The 12550-nt window shown below is 41.5% G+C and overlaps 1 protein-coding gene across 2 annotated transcripts in view; it reads left to right on the top strand.

Annotated features, from left to right (window-relative positions):
* Nucleotides 1–12550, top strand: part of Htr4 (5-hydroxytryptamine receptor 4) — a 176477-nt gene that overhangs the window by 135367 nt on the left and 28560 nt on the right. Inside the window, exon 7 of one of the 2 annotated variants that reach the window (XM_034518229.2) lies at nucleotides 1601–4167. The exons of the other annotated variant lie outside the window; for it this stretch is intronic. Within the exon in view, the coding sequence (XP_034374120.1) occupies nucleotides 1601–1691 (91 nt within the window). The 3' untranslated portion in view covers nucleotides 1692–4167. Of the gene's footprint in view, nucleotides 1–1600; nucleotides 4168–12550 lie in introns of those variants that run through there. 2 annotated transcript variants of the gene reach the window in all.

Here is a 12550-nt window from a genome sequence, read left to right as displayed (position 1 = left end):
CTAAAACTAATATTTCTCAAATTAAAAGAAAGTACTTCAAAATGCTGTTACTATAATTTCAAAGCCTACAAGCCAGTATTTCTGATGAACATGGATAGAAAAACTCTCAACAAAATATTTTCAAACTAAATACAGGTACAGATCAAGAAAGATTATCCATCATAATCAAGTTGACCTCATCACAGAGACACAGCTATAACTCAACATACATAAATCAATAAATGCAATCCTATGCATTAACATTCCAAAAATCACATTATTATCCTGATAGCTGCAGAAAAGAACTTCGACAAAATCCAACATGCCTTCATGATTAAAAAGTCCTAGAGATGGTTGAATTGGAAAAATCTGTATATGGCAAACATAGAGCCAACATGATCCTAACTGGCAAATAACTCAAAGCTATCCTACTAAAGTCAGGAAGGAACAAGAGAGGGCTTCCACTGTTCCCACTCCCTTTTAACACAGCACTTGAAGCACTATCTTGAGCAATATGAGAAGAGAAAGAGATTTAAGGGATAGAAATGAGAAACATATGTTTATATATGTTGATAACAGAGTCATTATTAGTCAGTAGTGTAGAGGGAGGAGTTGATAACTAAAGTCTGGTTCCCTAATTGTTTCTTGATTAAGTCAATAAAGACAGCAGAAGCCAATCGTTGAATGAAAGTAAAGAGGTGGGATTTCCAGGTCCCAGGAGGAAGAGGAGGGAAACGTATAGAGAAAGGGCTTTTCAGCCAGGCTTTGGAGAGAGGAGCATGAGCCCTGTAAGGTCTGGGGGCTACTAGAACTGGTGGTAGCCTCCCCACCAGCGGAGTTCAAATATAAGATAGCTGATGAGTTTAGAGCAATAGATTCTTTACCCAGCAGTTGTGTTATCTGGCTGGTTTTAAAATATTAAGGCTGTCTGGTATTTTCCATCTGTGGTGACTCAGGTGGACAAGAGAAATGGCATAGCCTGGGCACTTGTTAGAGCATTGGCAGAGCTAGCTGCTGGGTGGTTGGTCAGTGTAGAGTGATCACAGCTTCCGGAGTTCATGGGAAAAGCATGAGCTGTAGGCACCTGGCAAGGAACAAGCATGGGTTTTTAAAACTACTCGCAATAGCATATTAGCATTGATAGGACTGAGACCACTATGAGTGAATCCACATAAGCAAACTAATTATTTAGTCTGTATATTGTGATGCTTGTTGTGCTTGAAGAGTTGGGCTTCTTTCAAGTGCTTTACTTTAAGAGACATCACCAGAACATGTATTTTGTTCATAGGACACTGCTCACTGTGGAATATGATCTGGAAGAGAAAACTTGAGATATTCGATCAGGAGAGATTAGGATTTGGGGTGGGTCTGGGATGCACAGCAGACCTGTTGGGCAGAAATGTTAGGAGGATAAATTTGGGCTGGACATTAATTATTTCTGAGTAGTTAGAGTCATACAGGAATCATTATTGGCTCGTTTATTGTCGGGAACTCTTAGTTTAGAGGCTAAGCTGCAGCCCATTTGCATGGTGCATGGAGGTACCTGCTTTGGGTGTGGCCTACTCACCATCTCGTGACTCCATTCCAGTACTTGAGCCTTTCTAATCTTCTTCTCCTCCAGGGATGCAGTGGAATGTGGTGGCCAGTGGGAGAGCCGGTGTCACCTCACAGCAACTTCTCCTATGGTGGCTGCTCAGCCCAGTGATACTTAGGCCCCTGGGACAATGACCTAGAAGACAGCTGTGGCTTGAAACGAAGCCAGTCCTAAGCTGCTACTTGTGTGTATGTGGCTGCCCCTGGCACTCTCTCCTGCAAGGCTTTCCAAGAGCACGAGGCAATCCGCACTGGACTTTCCCGTCAGGATTCCAGCAGGCGGTATTTGAGGAAGTCAGGGGAGAGAAGGGCTTCCTCCTTCACTTTCCGTTTCTCAATATTTCCTCTTCCTGGAGTCTCCACTCTTGCTTGGTGGTCTCTGAAGTCCATGACCTAGTTCCCTTGCTGTTTCCAGTCTGTCTTGTAAACGTTTACTGTGTTCAATTTTCAGTTTCCAAACATGCCTTCTCTGAAGTGTCATCTTACAGATACTGTCAAGACATGTGTCTGTCTCGATTACATTTCTTGTCTGGTCACACCTACCAGAGCTGTGTTCAGACCCTCCACCCTTCTCTCCTTGCTGTCTTCTCTGCTGGGCACTTGTACACTTTCTTCCCTTTGTCTAGGTGTAGATACGCATCCTCTTGGCCAGCCCTGTGTCAGTCATAGAGCTGTTTTCTTTTTCCTGTGTTTAGTGTTGATGTTCTCTTCAGGACAGGCTCCATTCGTTTGTCATTGGAGACACAGAAGAGAGATCTGTCAGTGGAAAATGGTCTCTGAAGAAACCCTGGAGGGAAGTCAAAGACAGCTTCCCCCAGTGCCAAGACCAGATATATCTCATCTGAGAGATTGTACTTTCCTTTCAGCTCAGATAGAATACCTAAAGAGCCTTAGGCAGGGCTGGTGTCATCACAGACATCCATTAAGAGTTGCTCAGACTTTTCCAGTGGACAGAACTGATAGATGCTCACCTTGTAGAGCCTTGATACCCTTGCTATCTTTTAGGTGGAAAAGTCCAGAAATGCTAGTAATGAGAGAACAATATTTGACTCCAAGTCAGAGGACCCAAATGCCAGCCCAGGCCCTGCTTCTAAAATGCTGTGAGACCATGAACAATGTCTTTCCATCTATGAATTTCACTCTCTACATGGCCAAATGAAATTTGGAGTAGGGGAGTCTTTAAGGTTTCTTTCCATTTCTAAGACAATAGAATGCCGCTATAGCCTGCCATCTGCTACCTCGAATACTTATGGCCTGCCTACCTGTCGGCTTTGTTTCAAAGGAATGGCCCTCCTGATTTGGGCATTCTAGACTTCTGACTTGGTTATCTGTGCCCTTACAGTGAACCTGGTGTCTTTCACCCAAAGCAGAGTCCATCGTTTGTCCAAACTACCTGAGAGCAAAGGTTCTCAGGGAAGCACCACTTCTCAGAGCCACCTTTCACCTTGACTGTGGTTTGATTCCATCTCAGGACTACGTACTGCACCGTTGTCTTGAGCTTCTCATGGAATGGCACTTGCTATTCCTCATGGCATTGACTTTCATTCTGGAGCTGAACTTAGCAGGAAAGAGACTTCGGAATGAGGAAGAGAAGATTGCCAAAACCAGTCAAATGCCAAAAAAGAATTCTCTGATATGTGAAGACTTAAGTTTTCTTGAGCACAAGCCTTAGCAAAAGGAAGTAGATCCTGAGAGAGAACTCCTATATGCTGCTGAGAAAGAAAAAAAAAGCTCTGTGCTAAGAAATATTGCATGCTGAGATGGTTCATGTCAAACCTGATCCAGTGGAGCAGTACTCACTGGAGGCTTCTTCTTGTGAGACATGAAAAGACTTGAAGCATTTCCTTGCATACTGACTCTGTAGTGGGATCAGTCCACTTTGAGCTGTAACTCCTTGCTTCCCTGCCATGGCTAGGCTCAGCACTTATTTGGAGGCAAGCAGTGTTTTGAGGTTGGTTCTTTTCTAATACAAAAGATGAGATGCAACCAACCTGCCTCGGCTGGCCATATGCCCAGCCCCTCGGTGAACATGGTGGAGAGTGAATGGCTCAGGCACCAAGTCAATGATGGACTGACAGAGTGGATGGAACTGAAAGTTGGATGATGTGAGCCTCAGAAACACTTCCACGTACTTCATAACAGTTGATGTCGAGAGAAATTATGTTTATGGAAACATTTTGTAAAATATAAAATGACAGCTCGTATGTTTGTTATTATTATGGGTATTTTGAATTACTGTAGATGTGCTTGAGATCTCAAGACCATTTTTTTTCACTAGGAAATTAGATCAGTTTAGAATGAGCTTTCTGCGTTGGAAACAAAACCCAAGAGCAGCTCTTGGGTACCAACGTGCCCCTGGGTACTCCTCTCATTATTTGTTCCTCATTGGTTGCTCAGCACACCCATTTATATATCACCCTCCTTTTAAAGGGTTTTCTTTGGTCTCAAAGGAGGTGAATAGAGAAAGAGATTGTGGTGAAATTTTGGTAATGACTCTAACTTTATACGCAACTTCATGGTCTCATGAGCTAAGTTCATATATCTGTCTTTTATATAATATATATATATGAACAAATTTTCATGTCCATAAAATTAATTCCCACTTTATAAATAAGATATATACAAATATATCTTTATTTAATATATATACACATATACATTATATATGTGTACATATATAATATATATTATATTATATGTGGACCAATGTATGAATGGCCAGCTGGCAAGAATGTTACATAATGGGTCACTAAGTTACTGAACAAAGATAGACTTTGACATTCTCTGGTCTGATGACAGTTTATTTAAGCAGCTGTTGACTATAGCATAATGTCATTTTATCTAATTTCTTCATTTTTTTTTACAGTTTTTCCAAGTGTAGTTACAAATGGGGCCACTTGTATCATTTATAGCTCAATGAAGCTTCTAGTGTAATAAATCCAGTAAGTACAAGTGTGCCTATTGTTGAAAACATGAAGCTTAAATCTTACAATTTTAGGGGTTTGTGAGTTCTGATTATGGTGTTATCTTTGGTGTCATGAACTGGTTGACTATATCTGTGGTTTATTGAAGCTAATATTTTTAAGGTACTAAAAGCCCTGATTATTACTTTGTTTCCATGGAAAGCATCCTTGGTTTTATGATAGTTCCTTTTTGATGCAGTTTCCAGGAATAACATTGTTCTTGGAAAACACAGGGACCTACACAGGTTTTTTTTTAAAAACTGATTAATTATATTTATTGATAAAATACTGACATATTACACAGTTTGTATGACTTTATCCATACAAGTTTAAATAAGTTATACATTAAGACAAATATTAAGTCGGGAAAGAAATAATTGAGTTTTGAGAATGCAATAAAATGCCAAAGATAACCCATGTGTACAAGTACTATAGAACATCTCTGTAACCCTCAGAACTAGGTCATTCCCTGGAAGTTACTGTCAACTGGAACTGGAAATTTTCTCTCTTCAATATTAACTCTTCTTAATATTCTTAACAAGTCCAGAAGCCCGGGTCATTTAAGAAACGTGATTCTACCTGCCTGTCTGCCTGCCTGTCACCTTTATTAAGGCCTCAAGCACTAGAATAGATTTCTCTGACAGTCATCCTGCGGCCATAGTGTGGGAATGCATCTCAGACATACTATAGGGAGACAGAGACAGGAACTACAGAGAGTCCTTCACAGCAGTGTGGCCGTGACATATGCTTACATGCTGGATTGAAATTATTAAGCATGTGCCTCCTCACTTAGAACATGTTTTACATATGAGAAACCAACCTGGAACCTGGCCAACTCCCTTGAGGACAAGCTATTTGTTGATAAAATTTTAGTCCCATCTTTTCTGAATTATGACAGTGGAAAAACTTCCACAAACTGGGGTGCGTGTAAAATGACAAGTCCCAATGCTTCAACTCTTGGAACTGCTACCTTTTGACATACAATGTTGACAGTGGGACAATCATCAGGTTTTCAAGTCAGAATACTTTCTCCATACAAAGGGTTTCCAGAGTCTCACTGCATAAGAGATTCGAGGAGCTCTGTAATTCTGAATTTCCCATATCTGCTCATTTCAACCCACACACTAGGAGGACACTTTTTGAGAACCAAAGCCTACACTGGGCCTGGTGGTGCCTTGTTTCCCTTCATTCTTCCTTTTTCTAAAACAGGGTCCTTAGAACCCTGCTGGCTATTTTTCTAGGTGCCAGTCCTTGGCCTACATTCTCATCTTCCCCTTACTTACAAAACCTCTCCCTGAAAATCCTACCACCTGGAACTTTCTGGAATGAAAACTTAAGCCAGTGCCAAATATAGAGTGTCTGCTATGTTCAGGTGAAGTTCTCGGTCCTAAAAAATATCCTGCAGGAGGGACCAACCCAGCTTTTTCTGCCCATTCTGAGACTTAATCCTTCTAACAGCACTATGGGGTTTAAAGACACTTTTTTGAGCAGACTATGTATCAGAAACCTGTCAATACTGACCACTGACAATCTTTCTGTTCTGTCAAATAGAGCATAAGCAAGAAGCAAGTATGTGAATTAGCCCGGTTTAGATGTTAGTGTGTGCTGTAGAGGACATAAATAAAACGGATAGCCTACAAGGGATGATGTGCCACAATTACCTGGCTCGTGGGGAGGGTAGAGAGCAGAGTTCTGTGATCAGAGACAAGAAGGGGTGGGACAGAACAGAGAGAACAGCAAATGCCAATTCCCTTGGGCTGCAGTGAGTAAGACATGGGCAGCTGGAGGTCAGGGAGTGTGGGGCTGTTGCGGGAGGTGAAATGTGTAAAACCTGACGCCAATTCAGACTCTTATACTGTGGCTCTTTGATGACTTTAAGTTAGCTGCTTGCAAATAAGAGCCTACTCAAGAAGAAAAAAAAAGAATAACTATACAGAAAGAGGTTTCCTACTAAAAAACAACCTGTATTTTCAGAAACAAGGGACATCCATCGAGTGTGTAATCAGTAGATATTTTTCATAGCGTTTCTTTGCATACATCTTGACTGACATGGTTCTTCCACAACTGGCATTACCTTTTATGTACAGTGGGTCGTTAGGCCCTAATATCCAATTCTGCACTGCCATCACCCCATCTGAACCCTTCAAAGACTCCTTGCTACACACAAGCCTAGGTCTCCTGTTTTCCTGAGAGAAATGCTTATGACGTCACTTGTAGTTATTCCTCTTCATCCTGGCAAAGCAAAAGAGATTGTTTAGACTACGTAATTTCTCTTTGAAGTTCTCCATTCATTCTACAGCTCCAGTTACCTGTCTCCTGGGCACTTGCTCCCAGTCATCTCCCATACTCTGTATCTCAGATGCCACCTTCTACTTAAATGTTTTTCCAGCATTCATGACGGCCTTTTAAATTTATTCTTCCCCTGTGATATTTCATATGTTTTTCATTGTGATTATTAATGATTCCTGGGCTCCCCCAGAAGCTGTGTCCCTGGTGCCCAGAACAGGTGCTTGTGCACTGAAACTACTCAGCAACTGAACGAAATTCGCAACGTTAGAGGAATTCAGAGCTGTTCACGATTGCATCTGTACAATGCCATCCGTCTCCATCCCCTCAGCCCTAAACTTCAGTGTAGCTCTCACATTTAATACACCACCCACTGCAAAAGCTGCAGCCTGCTGATAAAAAGGAGTTTTGCTTTCTGTGACAATAAAACCAAGATGTTTATCATATGAGCTCACAAGTAGCTAAAGGATTAGCATTTTAAAATACCATTATTTCTCTGGTCTACCACAGGCTTCTTTTCCTTTTTTGGTTCACGTCTGTTCGTTGAAAAGGAACTTAATCTTGAAGTGTTATACTTTCAGAAAGCAGCGACGAATGAGGCAGAACAGGAGTTACCTGACCTTACAAAGGTCTAAAGGACATTGGACAACATGTTACCAATAATGGCATTTACTGAGACAACATGAACTGAAGAAAGGGTGGGTTGTAATATAGGATATGGACTGAACACAGTGAATTACTCAGGCTAGGATGTAATCGTTTGCACTCAAATGGGGCTATTTTCTAGATATAGTTTCTCAAAACTTGATTGAAATCAAATAATTTAATATCCGTTCAGTGTTCTTGGAGATTATGCCATTTCGTCCCAGCCTTAGTTCCCTGAATTGCATGACAAGCGTTGCTTTATGGTACTCTTGTCAACAGGGTCCAAATGGGGACCCATATGCCAGTGCTTAATGATCAGATTCTTGGCCAGAACACAGGTCCTCTCCCTTCATCCACATTCATTCTCCAAAGCCCTATAGCAATTTCTCCCCCTCACCCTCAGGCATTTATTTGCCAGGGGACTGGGGGGACTGAGTCATCAGTCATGAGCCTTTGGAAAAAGGAATTTGAGCCAGGTTTCATAATGTCAAGTGTAAAGCTCCTGGTTGGTTGAGCTAAGACAGCATGTCTGGAACCTCTTGTCCCAAACCCACTGGAGGGTGCGTCAAACAGGTGAGTCAATGGTAGTAGCCAGGTAGCCAGGTACTATTTCCCTTTCCAACGTTAACTTTAACATTGGCTGAACATGGAGCTGGAGCCTCTGGCAACACTAAGCTACTAAAACTCAAAGGTTTGGCCCATTTCCTCAATTGTGTAATGGCCTCCTTCTTGGTAGACAGTAGTCTATTTACTTTCTAATATGTGGGCATTTTATTGCTATGTGCATATTACTGTTGAGCCTGTGGTAGACTGAATGACACATGTGGAGTCAGACTTTATCTTCCATTCTGCAACTTATCAGCTGAGTAAACTCTGGCAAGCTCTTACCCTTCTGGGTCTTTCATTTCTTATGGTTTCCTACTGAATCTACTCATCCATTGAGGTTCACTGGATAGACACATGCATAAGCTTTGGTCAGTGGGCTTTGATGACATCTGTGTTAACAGCAGAGGAAAGATACAATTGTGTGTGAGCACGCACGCACACACACATACACACAAATAGAAAGCTAGACAGAAAGTGGTAAGCACAGTAAGTTTAATTAAAATGTTATTTTCTAAAGTGTAGAGGAATAGGCAAGGAGTTCAGAATGTGACTGTTGAAATTGCTTTTCTAATGTTCCAGGCTGGAAGTCATTTCTGACCTCTGTGCTGTCCAATCTTCTTATACTTAGTCTCCAGATTTACTTTCTTATACTTAGTTTCTGTTTATCCAGTCTTCTCTCGGGTTTCACAGTCGCTTCTCAGGGCTTCTTCCCCATCAGTTCATGCTATGGCATCTTCCTCTCCCATCTACCTCTTCTCTGCCTATAGCTGTACATGCCAAGTAAACTGCTTTTGAAATTATGCATTCATAAATAACAGCAAAAAAAAACCCCAACAAAACAGAGTAGCATCCCTCTCTACTGTTTTCAGTTTCAAGTGTGTCAGCTCAGAACAGCTAAGTGATCCCCGATGGTTCATTGATAAGTTGTCTGTATCCACAGCACAGTGCCCAGTTCAGACTAGAATGTACCAATTTCCACTTCCTCTCCTGCCTCTCTGGGCCCTCTGTGACTTCTTTCTGCTCTGTTGCAGTCCACTAACCACCCCTTCTCCTTCTACTTTCCTAACACTGTGGCCTGCTTCATGGACGGCCTCTTCTGTGAGATCTAATCTAGGCTATTCTGATCTCCTTAATGCGTTTTCCACATGCCCTAGTTCTCTGAGGACACCAACCATGATCTTCCTGGATACTCACACCTACATACTATATTGAAAAGAATGCCTTGATTATGTAGCTATCTCAACATGAACCAGTCACTACCAGCAATAGTACAAGGCAAAATGACTCTATGTGAGGACAAGAGATGACAGAACTGGAATGTTGCTATTATGTTCAAGAATTTAAGGGATAACTGTGTTTGTATCCATATAAACAAACTTTTAGTTAGCACCCACTGTGTGCTGGGCATTAAATTAGATATTAATGATGCAAAACAATAGAATTTGTTGTGGAAGTATATGTACCTGACTGTGAAGCTATGTATAAATTGGGACAGACTCTTCACTGAGTCATTCTGTATAAACCTTCCCTGGGGGAGCCCCTAAGTGGTAATTGTGGCTACTGGCCATATACTTCTGAGAGTTTAACTGACAAAACAAAACCCCAAAGTAAACAAAAATTTTAAAATCTTTGCCATACTGTGACATTATATAACATTCATTTGTAAATCTTTCCTATTGCTGTGCCTCCAGTTGGTGACATTGATTTCAAAGTCATACTACATATCCATACTGTCATTTCTTTCAAGAGAGTGAGTCATATCAGGAACAATATTTCTTGATTTTCTTTTCCTCAAGATAGCTTTATGGCAATTATCCCATTGTTTGCAACCAAGTATATATGATCTCAATTAGGGAAATATTATTACCATAATTCACACTCAAACTCTAAATCAATGGTGCACACTTTTGATCTCAGCATTCGGAGGACAAAGCAGGAAGAGCTCAGTGACCTTGTTATACCTGATAATTTCCAGGCCATCTGAAGGCTACTGAGCGAAACCCTGTCTCAAAGTTTTAAAATGTAATTTTTTCACCAACAGAAATGTATTTATCATATTACTCTGGTGTCAGGCTTGATATCCATCATCAGGACTGCTAACTCACCCTTTTGTTTTGTTTCCAAGACAATTCCAGGAATAAAAAGCATACTTGGTTTGGAAATTGACTGGGACAGGAACAGAATTCTGCTTTCAGTGATGATCTCACATCTTAACAGATGCTACATGGGTTGGCACTTTTTCTAACAGCAAAGAAACTGGATTAAAACCTTCATTTCAGCAGTTATTAAATGACCTTAGGCAAGTGACTTGATCTTTAGTATCCTTATCTATGAAAAAAATATATACATATATATATAATACAATATATATCATATATATATATATATATCCTTGAGTCAAAATGATTATTATATTTATAAAAGGTTACAAAACCAAATACAATAATGGTAAAATTAAACTAGATTTACCAAGAAGTGCAAAAATGCTTCTAGACACAGAAACTCAGCCTTACTGGAAAGCTTTTCTGACATTAAAGTTTGGTAAATTCTGTCCTAGTGTAGTGTGCCTGTGTATGAGTCCACATGACCTCCTCCTACTACCTGGTTTTCTTCATGTGCCATGTAGATAGTAGTATATATGCTAAGAGGTACGAGTGAAGATGCTGGAGTTCAGTGTATCATTTATGAAGTGGTGTCCTTTGACCAAGACAAGTCGTATAAGAACATTTCATTGGGGCTGGCCTACAGGTTCAGAGGTTCAGTCCATTATCATCAAGGTGGAAGCATGGCAGCATCCAGGCAGATGTGGGGCTGGAGGAGTTGAGAGTTCTACCTCTTGCTCCAGAGTCAGGTAGGAGAAGACTGGCTCCCACATGGTTCAGAGGGAAGTCTCACTACCCACCCCCATGGTGGCACACTTCTTCCAACAAAGCCACACTTATTCCAATAAGGCCACAGCTCCAAATAGTTCCACTCCATGGGCCAAGCATATTAGAATCACCACACGGGTCTTAGATGTAGCTCTAAGTGGTCTGATACTCCCTATATGACCCAGGCTGATGTTAATATCATTGCAGTCCTCCTGCCTCAGACTACCAAGTACCAAGGTTATAGTTTTGTGCTCCTGTGCCTTATTAGCACCTCTTCTCCTTCTCCCTCTCCCTCTCCCTCTCCCTCTCCCTCTCCCTCTCCCTCTCCCTCTCCCTCTCCCTCTCCCTCTCCCTCTCCCTCTCCCTCTCCCTCTCCCTCTCCCTCTCCCTCTCCCTCTCCCTCTCCCTCTCCCTCTCCCTCTCCCTCTCCCTCTCCCTCTCCCTCTCCCTCTCCTTCTCCTTCTTCTTCCTCTCCTCCTCCTTCTCCTCCTCCTAATCCTCTTCCTCTTCCTCATCATCATCACCATCTTCATCTCTTCTGAAGAAATTTGAATTAAATGAGATGGTGCATATCCTACATCAAACACCCCGTATGGTGCCGTGGCATGGCATTTACTCAACAAATATTTATTGCTGTTTCTATCACCATCAACAATGTCACTATCATAGTTTCAGAGCTTTCACATGTATCATCTCATTAGAAGGAAACGGCAACATCATAACACCTGTCAAGAAAAGATGAAGAAATTGAAACTTAAGAGTGGTAGAGGTAGATGCCAAGGCTCAAAGAGACAGAACACAGGCTCACAGCTGGACTTTTGTAATCTGTAGCAGTCAGTTCCTTCTCATACTGCACTGCCTCTTCATCAAAATCTCTGATGATCTATTGATTGTTAGTGTTCTTCCAATGTTATCCTTTGAGTCCTAGGAGCTTGATGAGGTAGACAAATAGGAGTATTCTTCCTTGGCAGGGCTCTGCAGACAGGAAGCTAGGATAATTGCATCCCTGTCATTTGGCCTTGGGATTGCATTTGTAACTAGCTAACTGTTGATGTACAAGCCTGATGGAAAAAGACCTGAGCACACAAACACAAGCTTTGTAGAGTGGCTCATTGTTTATGCTGCTGTAAGTGTCCCATTAGTAGTAGCCAAAAGCTTTCTATTAGTTCCTGCCCAGGACAGAAGTGGCTTCAGAACCTGCCAGATTACAACCCGCCAACAGGGAGAAACAGAGATACCTGGAGCATTCAGTGAGGAGTCAGGAAGTATTGACATCAGAGCTGCTATGATCAGATCGGAATTCCTTTTTGACTTGGTTTGGACCAAAGACAATGGCAGACATTCTTTGAGTGAAGCGCTTTCAGACGGGTGCTTGAACAAAATAATTAAGAACAAGTGATATAGCACTGGAGTGAGTTGATTATAAAAGTGGGAGTTATTTTAAAGATTATATAAGGTTTATGAGAGAGTGAGACCACTGGAGCCATACTGGGGCCAAAGAACCAGGTTTTATTGAGGTACTCACCACTAGGCTGTCTCTAAGAGAAGGGAGAGCAGCCATGTCAAAAGAGAGTTTGGGTTTTATAGGATAATTTAAGTTGGGCAGGA

This window comes from Arvicanthis niloticus, chromosome 14 (genome assembly GCF_011762505.2).
Source record: "Arvicanthis niloticus isolate mArvNil1 chromosome 14, mArvNil1.pat.X, whole genome shotgun sequence".
Lineage (NCBI taxonomy): Eukaryota > Metazoa > Chordata > Mammalia > Rodentia > Muridae > Arvicanthis > Arvicanthis niloticus.
This window is presented reverse-complemented; position numbering and strand designations above follow the sequence as displayed.